General features: G+C 46.8%; 2 protein-coding genes across 2 annotated transcripts; one reads left to right on the top strand and one right to left on the bottom strand.

Moving 5' to 3' along the window:
- Positions 1 to 1922: 1922 nt before the first annotated feature.
- COPE (coatomer protein complex subunit epsilon) lies at positions 1923 to 6708 on the bottom strand. Its single transcript, NM_001006339.2, has 10 exons — positions 6566 to 6708; positions 6246 to 6308; positions 6013 to 6113; positions 5682 to 5834; positions 5163 to 5216; positions 4794 to 4875; positions 3635 to 3790; positions 3306 to 3374; positions 2769 to 2843; positions 1923 to 2272 (listed from the first exon to the last, which is right to left on the bottom strand). Exons 1-10 carry the CDS (start codon positions 6689 to 6691, stop codon positions 2225 to 2227), a joined length of 927 nt encoding a protein of 308 aa, NP_001006339.1. The 5' UTR covers positions 6692 to 6708; the 3' UTR covers positions 1923 to 2224.
- A 188-nt stretch (positions 6709 to 6896) lies between these two features.
- On the top strand, positions 6897 to 12567 carry DDX49 (DEAD-box helicase 49). The gene is made up of 13 exons (NM_001389307.2): positions 6897 to 7033; positions 7140 to 7263; positions 7342 to 7427; positions 7613 to 7734; positions 7842 to 8029; positions 8168 to 8308; positions 8821 to 8896; positions 9003 to 9079; positions 9575 to 9672; positions 10045 to 10119; positions 10670 to 10758; positions 11146 to 11217; positions 11514 to 12567. The coding sequence occupies exons 1-13, from the start codon at positions 6919 to 6921 to the stop codon at positions 11688 to 11690; spliced, it is 1440 nt and encodes a 479-aa protein (NP_001376236.2). The 5' UTR covers positions 6897 to 6918; the 3' UTR covers positions 11691 to 12567.
- The last annotated feature ends 2351 nt before the right edge of the window (positions 12568 to 14918 follow it).

Raw genomic sequence — 14918 nt, 5'->3', positions numbered from 1 at the left:
GGGCTGCAGGCACGGCAACTGCACGAACCGCGAGCAACAACACCGGCATTTCAGATGGCGCTCCGTGATGGGCAGCGGGAGCAGCTGTGCCCTGCAGGCGGCCAGCAGCCACCCCAGCACCTTGGCCACACCACCCAGCAGAGCCCCCCGTGTCCAACACCCCTACCAGCCACTCGCTATTATTATTATTTAAGCAATTCTCCATCCTTCTCTGTGTTCCGCCGGTCTCACAAAAGCTTTGACGCAGCAGGAGGTTTTATCCTCTCCTTGCACTGCATTTCAGCGCAAAGCAAGCAGGTGTTTCCACCACCCCATTACAGTTACAACAGGTGCAGAAGTTCAACCGCGGGACAAAAGGCTCCGGGATAAGGAGATGCACCTGGAGAAATGCAAACTCTGCCGCAGGGCCACCCGTTACTGAGCACCTCCTCCCCGAGATGGGCAGCCTGCATTCCAGCACACTGCTGGCTCACAGAACAGAAATCTCACCAACAAGGAGCTCACAATTAAAAGCAGCCAATCGGTAGCCATACAGATCAATCATTTGGTTTGCAAGAAGAACGGGTTTAAGGTGAAGATGCTCCTGAAATGCTGACACAAATCCTCTCCGTGCTGAGGCACCACAGGAACCTCAGAGCAATGCATTGGAGCAGCACAGCTGCGTTCTGCATCAGCCACGGAGCAGTAATTGGTGCCTAATGCACCTCAATGACAACCTCGAGTGCAGCAGTGAGATTCCCTACTACCAGAGACAGAAAAATGATTGCTCACAAATAGAAAACCCATCTGTGGAAGTGTAAGTTGAAAAAAAGAGATGAGTTTTAAGCCATCTAAAAGCCCCACAGCCGTTCTGGGAGAGTCGTTCTGCCTTCAGGTTGTTTGGAACTGCTCTAATTGGTCTGGGGCAGCAAAGAGAAAACACAAACTCATTCCTCTCTGAGGTCTGAACAACACGTTCCCCCATTCTCACACTGACAGTGCTGGCTCCTACTATGCCACTTGCTTTTATTGTTTACATTTTTAAGTCAATTTATCATGGCCCATCAAGTGGGTAATGGCTGCCCTGAGCACACAAGCCCCTTTCACATCTCCCTCAGACAGCTCCACAAAGGAAACATTCATTCAAGACTGGACCATGAATAACCCCTCACTGAAAAGAGCTGCTTGCTAAACAAGCCAAGGAAAGAGACAATGAGCTCTTTCAGAGCAATCACTGCGAGGTGGGCACAAAGGAAATGCCAGTTAGACACATTTACAGTGTAGTATAAACCCCCTCTTCTCCCTCTCCCCAAAACGCTTTCCAAAAGATAATTCAAAAGATAAATCAAATATTAGAGTTCAGGAGGCCCCGCTGAGGGTTCCAGATGGACATCTGCTCTTCGTATCTCTGACACAACACAATCACCCGACACAAAGGGCAGCGTGAAATGCTGCACAGGAGTCCAAGGCATAATCACACGGTGCTCTGTTAGTTATGTTCCATTACAAGTCAGGTGCAACAACCATCACGTTCTCAGGAATGGCTGGGGACAAATACACTTCCACACGTATTGCAGGATGTACTTTGTTAAAGAAAGATCTAATGCCTTCCTGGCTCCAGGACATGAGATGCTGCATTTATCAACTTAAGATCAGGGCTGAGCCTATTACAATTGGATTATTTCTATTCTGGGGAAAGCTTTCCCTCTCACCAGCAGTAACCCCTACAGCTGTGCATCCTTCTTCCAGAGGATGTTAACCTAAATGGAGTCATTATCAGGCCGAATGAATAGCCATAACTCAGGATTCACCCATGCACCCAAGTCTGATATTTGGAGTTTACCTTCCCACTCTCCCCATAGGTATACCATCCTCATACATGACAGGGCTCAATGCCAGAACAGTTACTTGAATTTCAGAATGTGAATTAAGGGGCACACAGATCCAGAAAAGGCTTTATTAGGAATGTTTAAGGTACAGTGTTGCAAACTTGATTCGCACTGTATTTTAAACAGAGTTGAAAACCCAAGGAAGCCACAACACAGGCTTTTTGACTACCAAGTTTGAGTAGCTACACATTATATACAGATTTAGCAATGGTTTCCTGGATTGCAAGACCCTGCCACACTGAGTTAAGTCAGACCAACTTGCAAAGGGCATTTTTCCACGTTACCAGAAAGGCTCTGAATAACAACCCCACTTCCCAGGTACCATAGAGCAGGTCTGCTGGCCTGTTCCCCTCTCCTCATGCGCTGGGGGCGTACTGCATGGCAAGTCGATCAAAGTCATTCTCCTTCAAATCAGAAACAGAAATGAACAAATTTCAAACTTCACAGCAATCCACTAAGGCAAAATGAATTCTAAACAGCCAACTGTGTAGGTCAGTTCTCAACTACTTCAATTTGTTTCATTCTCCCTTCCCCATTATTTTCCTCCACCCATCCCCTCAATTCTCTCTCACCCAGATTTCCTCTATTTAAGCAGTGTTCCACACTAACAAACAAGTTTGTAATCTGGGTTAGATGTGCCTCAAAGCATTTCTTTCCAGATGTTACCAAATTTGGGGTACATTTTGTTTATATGCTTTGTATATGCACTCAATCTGGATGTTGATTATTTCCCAACCCATCTCACAAGGGCTAGAAAATTTGCTGGCAATGGAGAGGCGCTGGAGAAAGAACATGGACCTGCCTGTTTAGAACTGTAGACTAGTAAGTAATCCCTCTGCCCCACCCTCTTGCTGGTATAAGTCATATAAACTCAGTTTCATATTAGAAAATCACTAGTACCTTTGCCTGATACTCCTTTATGAATGGATGATTTTTATGCGCATCCTTCAACTGTGACAAATAACGATTTGTAACCTGATAGGATGAAAAAGGAAAAATTAAAATACTGAAATAACACAAAGAAAAGCCAAAAAGTTTAAAACAATACTTCTATGACTTCGTTCTCAATGAGTAAAGAGCTGATTTCTTCAGCACCCCGAATGCTAGCAGCCCCATTTAAAATCAGTAAGACCTTCAATAGCAGATTCAACAAAAAGAAGAAAATCAAGCTCAGAACTTGGAGGTTTCTTTCTCCACCGAGGCTCTCCTCTAAAGTACACACAACTGTCTACAACAGCTGCGTTTCCAGACTTTATTGAATACTGAATATCTCCCCGTGCCCCAGAACTCCAGAACTATTTTATTTTGTTAACACCAACCCCGATGAGAACACAAGATTGCAAAACCCGAAAGTTATCATGCACAGTAGGAACACACAGTCTGTCCCCAGGCAGAGCAGGCTGATCTGCTTCTTGAGTACCATAAAATAAGCCTCACCTCTGGTGGTTTGCCCAAGTGTTGTGATAGGACAACGAAGTTGATCAAGGTCTCAGGATGGCCACTATCCTGGAAACAAAAACAATCACCTGTCTTTGCGACTTACCCCTACCACGACTAAGTGTAGGCATAGCTGTGCAAGAACAACTGACAAGCCCATAGCTCACTTTACTGGAAGAGGTAAAGCAGAAGAAAAGGCAGATATTAACAGCAACCACTCTTAGGGACATTTTCATGAAGCATAATGGTGAAATTCCTTGCTGTTATACCCGCTATGCATAAGAGGTATTTAGATTCAGGCTAATCTGCCTGGCAAAAACAGAAAGTACCTTGTCCAGTGCCTCCTGAAGTACTCCCTCTGCATCATCCCACTTGCCCTGAGCCATATAGCAGGCTGCCTGCCCATTAAGCAGGAGGAGGGTGGAGGAGCATTTGTCTGCCATCTCTTGGAAGATGTAATAGGCATCCTGTAACTTCTCACCACCCTGCAAAAGGAGGACACAAGCATGCAGTTTCACTGTGTATTGCTAAGAATGCTGTATATTCTTTCCGTGGTTGAAGAAAGGGGCCATGAAGTTAATTTGAAGGGTTATAAAATGAAATGAGCTGTCGTCATTCACATAATCTCCTCTAACAGGAGAGATCACTGAAAGACTACAGATGAAAGAAATGCAAAAACATTAAGAACCACTTAAATGATCAAAAGATCAAGGTTTTCATTCAAAGAGAAAAAAACCATTTCAAAAGAACCACTTCAGAACACTGATCTAATGTTTGGAAGAACATTATAATAAAATAATGTAATAAAAGATTATGAAATGAGATTTTATAATTAAACCCAGGTACAGACACCTGGCTTTTCAAAACGTTCCAGTTTCAGAAAGGTTCTAGATGAAGCAGCTTACACTGATTAGAGGTGAGAGTTTCCCTAGAGGAAAATATGATCTTAAGGAAAACTCAGACACACGCTTTTGTAGGGCCACAACTATGTACAAAAGATTTCATAACAAGACAAAGTGAACACTACAAAACCCTTAATAGTATTGTAACAGGTTATTGCATGCATACCTTGGAGTTTACTGAATTTTAGGAGACTGTTTGGTTTCAAACACCTGACATCTGGACTACCAGACAACACACATTTTTGGCTGATTATCTGAAACTCTTCGTTACAATACAATTTCTTGCCAACCAGTTGCAGGCACCACAAGGTTTAATGAGATATAGAAATTGGCCTTTTGCCAAGTTACAATCTCTGCAGACAGATTTCCTTGAATGAGAGGACAGATTAAGAACATTTTATTACACTGAAACTGAGTTTAGGTAGTACTGTCCTCTTATACATGGAATTTGCTTTGAAACAACAACAATCAAAACCAAAAACTGCATGCACTTCTGAAAGCATGATGTGAAAACAGGAATCATGAACAAGGCACAGAGTCTTGTCTGAGTGCTGTTTTCCAGATACTGTAGGCTAGGGATACTCACTATAGCCAGGTTCACCCAGGCAGTAGCCAGCTGAGTGAGGGTCGCATCTTCATCTTGCTCCTGCATCTTCTTAAGTTCCTTGCTGCAGATGCAAAAGTGGGAGTTGCATAAAAGGAAAACAAGGCCTGTCTCACAGTTCTCTAAGATGCAAACAGAAGGCTATAATTTCCTTTGTCAAGCTCTTTCACCTCAATAGCAAAACAGCCATAGCAAACTGGTAACTAGTTACCTCCTAATGTTTTACTATGACAAGCTGTGAAAGACTCCCTGTTTTACTTCTATAAGGAAGGGCAGAAACCCAGGCCTAGAGATTCAAACCACTCTACACTCACTGTTCAGAAACAAAGTGACACAGACAAACTTACTCACCGAGCCAGATCAAGTCTGTCAAGCTTCAGAAGAATCTGGATCATCATCGCCATGCTGCAATGAACAAAAGCAAATCAACTGTAATGATGGCATGTTTTATCACTCCTTGTGCTTTGCTCAGGAGCCTGTTGCTTAGCAGAGATGCACTACCCATGCCAGGGCCAAAGCTCTCTACAGAGGCAGCCAACAAAGCCAGCAGTGCTCACAGTGGGACTCAAAGTAGGGAAGCATGCTTCCAGCTGCTCTCCTAGTGTATAGCCATAGTACTCCAGCAATTCTAAATACACACAGATCAATAAATCAGATTCTTAAGTTTCACAAGGGAGCAATAGATTTTATATCGTAGACAGTGCACCATATCACTTACTACTTCAAAGGCAAACCTCTAAACAGTTTCTCAGTGGTTTCAAGGCTTTCCAGAGACAAGCCAGACCTTGGGCATTTCTATTACAGCTCTCCCTGGATGAGAGAGACTTTGCTAACACGCATCTCAGAGATGCCACATCAAGTTACACTTACCATTCCAAACTTTCTCCTTGATGTAGAGTGCGTAGAGCTGCATCAGGATTTTTGTCATGGAAATAGATTGAAGCAGCCATCAGCAAGAAAGTAGTATTGGCCACATCAACACTTTTTGCCATTTTTTTGTCCAAATCAGCAACAATTGCATCCCTGCAACAGCGTGAGTGAGAATACAGAAGTGTTTAAAAGGTCTCGCCATCAAAAAATCTACCTTTTTGTGGCAAAACCACAGCCAGACACAATAAAAACCATACTCCTACAAACTTCCCATGTAGAAACACGTTCCCTGTCAGACAAAATTTGATTTCCAACTTATTATCAGACTTACCTTTGACTCTCATTTGAAAGATATTCCGCAAACATCCGCACTGCTTGGAGCTCAGGACTAGCATTGGCTTTGATTTCATCCAGTACAACACCGTATTTTCTCTATTAAAGGTAACGAACAAAACCTAGAATTTATTACCCAGGTGTGTAACAGTGTGCTCAGATTCACAACCTGCCCAACTCCAGCCCTGCAGTCAGATTACGCTGCTGCAAACCCAGCATCTGCAGACTCACCTGGGCAATGTAGGATCTGAACAAGAAAACGTCCCTCTCTGTTTCCTTCTCAGGGTTAGATGGCTGAAAGGAGGACAAGAAACAAGAAACTTAGAACTCTTCTAAGCACCCCGTACACCAAAACCCAACAGGAGGCAGCCAGGCCACACACGAAACATTCCCCCTTTCAAAAACAGCCCGAGCCATGACGGGCAAGGCCGAAGGGCGCTCGGGGAGTCCGCGCCGCCAGCAACCGGTGCGGTTGAGAGGAGGCAGCCCCTGGAGAGGCACTGACCCCTGGGCCGAGGCACACCCTGGCCCCCCTCCAAGCCGCCCCTTACCTTGATCCGCTGCGCCTCGTTGATGGCGGCCTGGTAGGCCCCGATGTAGAAGCTGTTCTTCACGTCAAAGAGCTCATCCGCCTCGCCACCCTGCCCAGCGGGACCGGCACCCGCCCCAGACGCCATTTCCCCCCTCCAGACACGTCGCCGGAAGCAGCTGAACCCCGAGGGCTGCCGGGAGCCGCCATCTCCATGGAGATCTCCACCCCAGCCAATAGCCACGCGAGGAGGATGGAACGTCACTACGGCGCCGGAAGCAGCTGCTGGGCCAGGCGGGCTGGGCGGGGACAGCAGAAGGCGACCAATGAGAGCACGAAGGCGACCGGAAGTCACCAGGTTGAGTAAGCAGCGGCATGGCAGCGTTCCGGGAGCTGGGGTTGGCTCCGTGGCTGGTGGAGCAGGCGCGGCAGATGGGGCTGAGTCGGCCTACGCCTGTGCAGGCCTCCTGCATCCCGCCAATACTGCAGGGTGAGTGCGATCCGTTGGTTATCCGTTCCCCGCCGTCCCCCATCGTCCCCCATCGCTCACGTTCCCGTTCCCGTTCCCCACTCTTTCCCCCCCCGCTCCCACTTAGGCCGTGACTGCCTCGGCTGCGCCAAGACGGGTAGTGGGAAGACAGCGGCTTTCGTGCTGCCGGTGCTGCAGGTGCTCTCCGAAGATCCCTATGGCATTTTCTGCCTGGTGCTAACGCCCACCCGGTATGGAGGAGCCCCGGGAGTCCCCTGCCTGACGTCCGGTGCCCCCACTTCCCCCGCTTAGCCCTGTCCTCCCCGCAGGGAGCTGGCCTACCAGATCGCCGAGCAGTTCCGTGTGCTGGGGAAGCCGCTGGGCCTGAAGGACTGCGTGGTGGTGGGCGGCCTGGGTGAGTGGCACTGAGACGCCAACGTGGGGACGAGCAGAATGGCCAGTGCGGGTTCTTTGTGCTGATGTGTCCGTGTCCTTCCTCTGTGAGGCTGGTGGAAGCCAGAGCGATGTTTTCCAGCCACACACACTGCATGCTTGCAGGGTTCAATCTCCTGTAACGCAGCGGCACGTTTCTCACTGCAGACATGGTGGCACAGGCCCTGGAGCTCTCCCGCAAACCCCACGTTGTCATCGCGACGCCTGGCAGGCTGGCGGATCATCTTCGCAGTTCCAACACTTTCAGCCTTAAAAAGCTCAAATTTTTGGTAGGGCGGAGTTTTCACTCTTATTAAATATTTCCCTCCACTTTTTAAGGCTTTTGGTTTTGGAAGAACACTTGCAGATGATCTCACTTAGTTGTGGCTGTGCCTAGGTCTTGGATGAAGCTGACCGGTTGTTGGAGCAGGGCTGTGCTGACTTCATTGCGGACCTGGAGGTGATTCTGGAGGCTGTTCCGGCACGCAGGCAGACGCTGCTGTTCAGCGCCACGCTGACCGACACGCTGAATGAGCTGAAGAGCCTGGCCATGAACAGACCTTTCTTCTGGGAGGCTGCATCCGAGTACGTGTGTCTGTGCTCTGCCACACGTGGCATCCTGCTTTTTCTCTGTTACCTCCTTACTGTCTCTTACATCCCTTGTATTCCTCCTTCTCTTGCCACAGCTGTGGATTTTAGTGCTTTACTGTCCCTTCCCTACAGGGTGCGGACAGTAGATGAGCTGGACCAGCGTTACTTGCTTGTACCTGAAGCAGTCAAGGATGCATACCTTGTCCACTTAATCCAGACCTTCCAGGATGAGCACGAAGACTGGTCTATTATTATCTTTACCAAAACCTGCAAGTAAGTGGAATTTTTTGTAGTGATGGCTTTTGCTGTAGAGGTGCTTTTGTGATTCTAATTCAGATTCCAAATTCCTGCTGTACTGCTGTTAAGCTCTGCTGGTGTTTGCTTTTTCAACCTGTGCTGCAGTTTGGTAGAAGAACACTTTTTTTGAGCAGCCTGGGACTGAAGGGCCACTCGGAGATGTAGCGTGCTGGAAGGTCAAGCTGCTTTTACTTCCCTGCAGCCACCTTTCCTTCTGCTGATGGGTACTGGAAAATGGTGGGGAAGAGCTCACATTGCTGGGGACTGAGATATGGTGCAGGTGGGAATCCAGTCGCCCTCTCAGGGGTGAGCAACTGAGGAGTGGGTGTCCCATTTCCTGCTCTGTCACAGTGCTTCAGTAACTAAGCATGTTGTGGTAACTGTACTGTGAGGGCTTCCAGAGGAATCCCAGCTCTGTCTTGATGGGTCAGCTTTTTGTTTGCCTGATATATTTTGATTTTTTTAATTGTATTTTTTTTCCTTTTAAGGGAATGTCAAATCTTGAATATGATGCTTAGAAAGTTCAGTTTTCCTTCTGTAGCTCTGCATTCTATGATGAAACAGGTGAGTGATGGGACAAGTGTGGGAGGTGGGTGCTTCTAGCTGGATTCCTGAGCCAAACAGCTCCTGTGGGTCACAGTGTCCCTAATCCAGGATTCTCCTTTTCCAGCGGCAACGATTTGCAGCTTTAGCGAAGTTCAAATCCAGCATCTTTAAGATTCTTATTGCTACAGATGTTGCTGCCAGGTAAGAGAAAACTGCAGTCTCTGTTGCCAAAGGCCCTGACCCTGCTTTTAAAGCATCAGAATCACTGTAGAGATTAGGGTGAGTTTAACAAGAGAGCTTTAGACTCTGCCCATGGAGGAAGGTCAGGATTGTTCGTTGTCATTACAAAACATCTGTAGGCTGTGTTTTGGAGCCCATTTGTATGCAATGTAGTTATGATCCTGTCTTGTTTTACTGCCTCAGGTGTGTGTATTCTAGCAAGAGAGTGATTTCTACAGAGCTTAGCTTGTTCTCTTGGTCCAGGAGAGAATATCAGGTGACATGTATTGCAGGTTATCCTCTTTTGTGACTGTTGGAGAGTTGCACGAGATGAGAATTTGTCCTAGAATAGCATAAGCTTATAAACACTCTGTTCATGAGAATATTGAGTTCTTGGAGAAAGCAACGATCAGGAACTTAGATTTTATGTATTAAAATTAAGTTTATCAGCTTCTGTTCTCTCTTTCTGCATTGCAGAGGCTTGGACATTCCTACTGTACAAGTTGTCATCAACCACAACACTCCAGGCCTGCCAAAAATCTACATTCACCGGGTTGGCCGGACAGCCCGTGCAGGTGAGTGGGCCAAACTGCACCACTTGCAGCAGTGCTGCAGCTGGCTAAAACTGGGATCTCAGTGCTGGGGCTGTGCCCTGATGAGTGTGAGAAACCTTCACAGCAGCTGCGGTACAGTCTTTTCAGTCAATGCCAAGTCTACTCAGATTGCTGGCTCAGCATCGTGCCTTAAGATTGCAAGGATAGCTTATCTTGTGTCTGATCTGCACCAGTACTTAACTGCTTTTTTAGAGCAAATAAAGACCCTTTGGAGCATCCTGTCACCATAATGTGCTAGGTTGACTCATGGAGATGGATGGAATTTGGCATGGGTTAGGCTTCCTTTCCCTCTGCTTGTCAGGATTCATGTGTCACTGTGTTTTCATCACGCAGGTCGGAACGGAATCTCTATTACAATGGTGACCCAGTATGACATCCATCTTGTACATGCTATTGAGGAGGAGATCAGTAAGTGGGGAGCATTAATACTACTGAAGTGTACAATCGTACATGTTTTTGTGTCTGTGGTACTTGCAGCCTGGATTTTATCAACCAGGATGTATGGTTCAGAACAGCAGCATAAAAATGGTTTCCCTTTCCTGTGTAGCCACAGCTCAGAAAGGAATAGGAGCGCTTGAACCTCCATCAGTTCTGCTCTTGCTGTTTCTAGCGGAGGAGAAACTGTCTGTTGAACATACTTTGTAGCCTTTTTATTAAAGCAGACAGCTTCTTTCTTACTTCCTCGCTACTGCATGTGCTGAGGTGAATGAAAAGAGCATAGACTTCATCCTTTTTTTTAAGGAAACAGACCCAGTAAATGCAACATCTTTTACTATGGGAATTGCAGGGAAGGGAGGATGCAATCCTTTGTTGTGGACCTACAGAAGTGACAACAATCATAACTTACGACATCAATTCTACTCCTAGTCGGTGGAACTATGTAGATTATTTACTAGTTGAGAACCTGCCTCTGGATTTCACAACCAACCATGTATGTAAATGTCTCATCTTGATTTAGAACTGAAGCTGCAGGAGTTTTCTGTGGAAGAGAAATTGGTGCTTGACATCCTTACCCACGTGAATGTTACAAGGAGGGAGTGTGAAATAGTAAGTGTGCAAACATGAAGCTCCTCTGTTCAGAGGACAGGAAATCCCAGGCAGCCAAGAGATTTGCTGTTGTCTATTATCAGGTTCTGGATATGCAGGTTTTCTTTTGAGCACATAATTCAGAATTTTTGTTCCTTTTTTAAATATTTGCCATGGTCGTGGGGGTTTTGTTTGAGTTATCTTCCCTACGTTAGCTCTGTAAGTGCACATTTCTGAACATTTAGTACTGCTGAGTGTTGGGGCTGGAGGCTGATAGGTGGGGGAAGGACTGCAAGCTACCAAAAGTGTGCATGCTGCTGGGATTCTGCTGACTGAAGCAGGACTGCTTTTCTCTGTGTCAACTCAGTGCTTGGCTACTGATTGCTCTGCTGTATTTTTCTTTGACAGGAACTGGAGTACATGGATTTTGATGAGAAGAAAGAAATAAATAAGCGGAAACAAATGATCCTTGAAGGAAAGGTGAGAGTTGCTGCTGTATACACAATTTTGATCAGTAGCTGGTATAATGCTCATGACATGGAAAAGAAATGACAGTTCCTGCCTCACTGCTGTGTTGCATCTGCCTCTCCCCTCCTCTTTGGGGTGGTGAAGTTTATCTTAAAGGACAACTGATACTGAAAAGTGTGTTGGAGTAGTGTCTGACTTCAGCAGCCCCCTTAGCCATGGGCCTGAAAGCAGGGTGGGCATCTAGCAAAGGTGAGGAACTGGCACTGTCCCTGTGCATATCACTACTGTCTCACCATTTGCCATTGCAGGATCCAGATCTGGAGGAAAAAAGGAAGGCAGAGCTGGCCAAGATCAAGAAGAAAAACAATAAATTCCGTGAGAAGGTCCAGCAGACACTGCAGGAAAAAAAGCAACTGCAGATGAAGAGGAAACTACAGAAGAAAATGGAGCGGCGGAACAAACTGCATGCTAAGGAAGAGAAATAACATCCTTGGCCTCCCATTGATGGAGGGAGTGTGGGAGCTCTGCTGGTTGGCTTGGACTGCCCTGATGTTCCTGCTCCTTTGGGAATACTGGGATCCATGAGTTTTTATGTGGACACTCTGACCTGAAACCAGTGTTGGAGAGTATGGGGAACGTGGACGAGGAGAGAAGGGACGCTTTGATAAACTGTCCCCATTACTTTTCCTTTCTGTGCAGTGCTGCTGGCTTGGGCCTTTCCTGACAGGCTCAGCCAATCTCCTAAAAGAATGTCTTTTTCAAGAGTATGTTTCCTTCCTCTAGTTAAGGAGAGGCCAGACCAGAAGTCTTGGTGATGCAAAGGGAAATAAAGATCCTCTCCCTCTCTCTTCCCCTTCATTCAGTCATTTTAATTTCCCTTTCAAGGGCTGGTACTTGCCACTCACAGTTGTTTATATCAACAGATTCTCCCCTGAGCCAGAGTCTAAAAATAATGTGACAGGATGAGCTCAGCCTGTGTGTGTATCATAGTCCAGGTTTTTCTGAGAGGAAAATTCCTAGAGCACATGGAGAGGTTGTGTTGTGTGGCTGGTCCTGGGGCAACCTTGTAATAATTCTGCTTTATATGTTTAAGTGGCACTCTTGCCTCTGATTGTTTGCCTCAGCTCAAGCCCAGCTTATCCATGGGGACAGCAGAGTCGCAGTTTGCTCAGTGACCCGGGCTGCTGGGGACTCCTGTTTCTACAGATGATCAGTTCAAAGCTCTGTTCAGGTTTCACCCTTAGTGCCTTCTTTAATGTTCAGAACTTCCTCTAATCTGAGACTGAAGAACTGTTATTTCTGTCCTCTGGCTTAAAAAAGTAATTTATCTGGTCAGCATCCAAATAAATAGTTCTGCAACAAGTGACTGGACGTTTGACCTTCTTCAACACAGGCAAGTGCTGTTGTGGGAGCTTAGGGGAGGGGAGCAGCATCTTTTGGGGATAAACGGTTTGGAGATAAAAATCAGTCTTATTTCAAGAAATAGGCTGGATGAGCTTCTTGTAGGTGTTGAAATCCTCAGTCCCTTTCTGCAATCTGAGCCCAGCTCCTTTTCTGGGAGCACAGAGACCCTTAGGCTGCTTTTGCTTGACTCAAGTGTGGTCTGTGCACAGTGAGGTCTTGCAGAGGAAATCTGGTATTTCCTTCAAGTGAATTCCCACAGCCATGCACAGCATTGCCCTGTGGTGCATTCATACCATGCAGGAGCACAGCACTGACAGGGACTTGGGAGGTACACATCCATCTGTCTGCCTTGTGGCAGGCGTGGGATGAGATGGGTGTGGTACTCAAGTTAGGAGACGCCTGAACTGTATTACTGGCTTTGTCCCCTTGGGTGCCCTCCAGGAAGGAAAAAGCACTCAATAGTCTGCCTTGCATCACGGCTCACTGTCACTACTGGCAGCTGCTGCAGTAGCAGCAGCAAATAGGTTTGTATCAGACTGATGCTTTCTGAATACTAAATGCTTCTACAGCCTCGTGCATGCTAATTTGTGGAGCAAGCCTGTTAGCTGCAGATTAAAGAGACATCCTCTGTGGGACAGACTGCTCTTGCCTTCCTGGAGAGGGTGCTGATACTGCTTTTGAGTGTCAGTTGATCCCCTCCTCCTCTTGCAGACACTTCTTAACCTATCTGAAGTCTCTTTGCTTCAGCCTGGTGGGGGGTTTCTCTGTTCATCTCCTTCCAGCAGAATGTGACACGTGGAGTTTGATCAAGGCTCTTGTCTTAAAGCTTTATTCAAAATTCCTTTTAATATATCTCTTGTCTTTCTTGAGCAGCCTTCTCTGTGAAGGTAAGATGTGCTGGCAATAAGAGCTCTCTGTAGTGCTGCCTAGATTTTCTTGCTGTAGTCAGTCTTGGGAGTGGCCAAGTAGAAAAAGAGATTGCTATGTCTACTGGGATGTAGAAAGAAGCCTTGAATTCCCAGATTAGAAATTTACATCTGCCCAGGGCTAAAGGACACTGGGTGACAGTGACATTCCTGTATGTGCTGTCATTGCTGTCCTCCAATATTTTGTTCTGAGGTTTCCAATCATCATCCTAAGTCTTTGGGATCCCCCAAGAATATAATGACCTGCTTCTCTTAACGGGATAGATTGTTTCTTGGCTGTAAATCTGCCCTCTTCTGTAAACAGATCCCCTTGCCTGTTCCCCCAAGCAGGCACTTGCATACTTCTCTGTAAGTGCTGTGCAAGAATTGGCCTGAGAATGGCTGTGTCTCAGCATGGCTGCGGTGTAGAGCTCCCCAGCTCTGGGAGGGTTTCCCTGGCCGAGTTGCTATGGAAACTCTTCTCGATTCAGCATCTCAGATGCCGCCTTCTCTCACTCTGATCATGTATGGCTGCTGAATGTGGCACTGAGGCATGGGCCATGCCAGGTGTGTGTAGTGGGACAGTCCTGCTCCTATGCCATCCTGCCTTATCCTCCTGTCTTGTCCAGGCGTAAAACCACTGCTCAGCATTGCTGCACTGAGGGTCTTAGCAAGTACGTACACCCCCAGATCCCACCTTGTTCTGGCAGTTCTGTGCAGCCTATATGCTGATGGATCTGTAGCCAAGAATGACTGTTTCATGTGTGGTTTAGGAAGTATTTGCTTGTTCCTGGAATATTTGCCTCTCTTGGATGTATCTGAGGAGCACTTTCCAGAAGTTTCGCAGGGAAATGGGAAATGCCATCTCATTTAGACAGCAATGCAGGGATCCTCCCAAAGTGAGATGTACAGTATTTGATAAATGCTCCACACTGGCAGTTCTGGCAAACAAGGAAATGTGGAATGGAGACAGGTTTAGGGATGCAGCAGTCACCTTCAGGAGCTGGCACTCCCTTCATACATAGATACTGCATCAGGCAGGAAAGCTCTGGACTTCTGTGGCAAAGGAAAGACTGCTGTAATTAAAGAGACTTTGGGCTGGACTTCAGATTTATCTCTGCTGAGACAGCAGAGCTGCACTGGAGCTTATGTTTCAGCCTTGCTGCTGCTGGCTGCAGGTGCAGCCATTTCCAGCTGCCAGCCAACACACTTCCCTCTGGCCAGAAACCTGCTGTCTTTCTGATAGAAGATATATGCCGCCCAGAGGCAGCATTAGCCTGATGCTGCAAGGGTCTGCCCAGCACTACTGATTCTCCATCAGGCACGATTTGCTGCCCTTACAGTGGGCTGAACCATCTCATGCCTTGTAGGGGCTGGACTTGGTGCAACATCTCCATGAGCATT

The sequence above is a fragment of the Gallus gallus genome, chromosome 28, assembly GCF_016699485.2.
Source record: "Gallus gallus isolate bGalGal1 chromosome 28, bGalGal1.mat.broiler.GRCg7b, whole genome shotgun sequence".
Lineage (NCBI taxonomy): Eukaryota > Metazoa > Chordata > Aves > Galliformes > Phasianidae > Gallus > Gallus gallus.
Note: the sequence above shows the minus strand (reverse complement) of the source record. Positions and strands in the feature narration are given on the sequence as shown.

Coding starts and splice junctions, on each gene's coding strand:
- COPE (NM_001006339.2), bottom strand. CDS start 6,691: ATGGCGTCTGGGGCGGGTGCCGGTCCCGCTGGGCAGGGTGGCGAGGCG. Junction 3,791..4,793: donor CCTGGGTGAACCTGGCTATA/GTGAGTATCCCT, acceptor CTCCTTTTGCAG/GGTGGTGAGAAGTTACAGGA. Junction 3,375..3,634: donor TTCAGGAGGCACTGGACAAG/GTACTTTCTGTT, acceptor TTTTGTTTCCAG/GATAGTGGCCATCCTGAGAC.
- DDX49 (NM_001389307.2), top strand. CDS start 6,919: ATGGCAGCGTTCCGGGAGCTGGGGTTGGCTCCGTGGCTGGTGGAGCAG. Junction 9,080..9,574: donor GCTACAGATGTTGCTGCCAG/GTAAGAGAAAAC, acceptor TCTGCATTGCAG/AGGCTTGGACATTCCTACTG. Junction 10,759..11,145: donor CAAGGAGGGAGTGTGAAATA/GTAAGTGTGCAA, acceptor TTTCTTTGACAG/GAACTGGAGTACATGGATTT.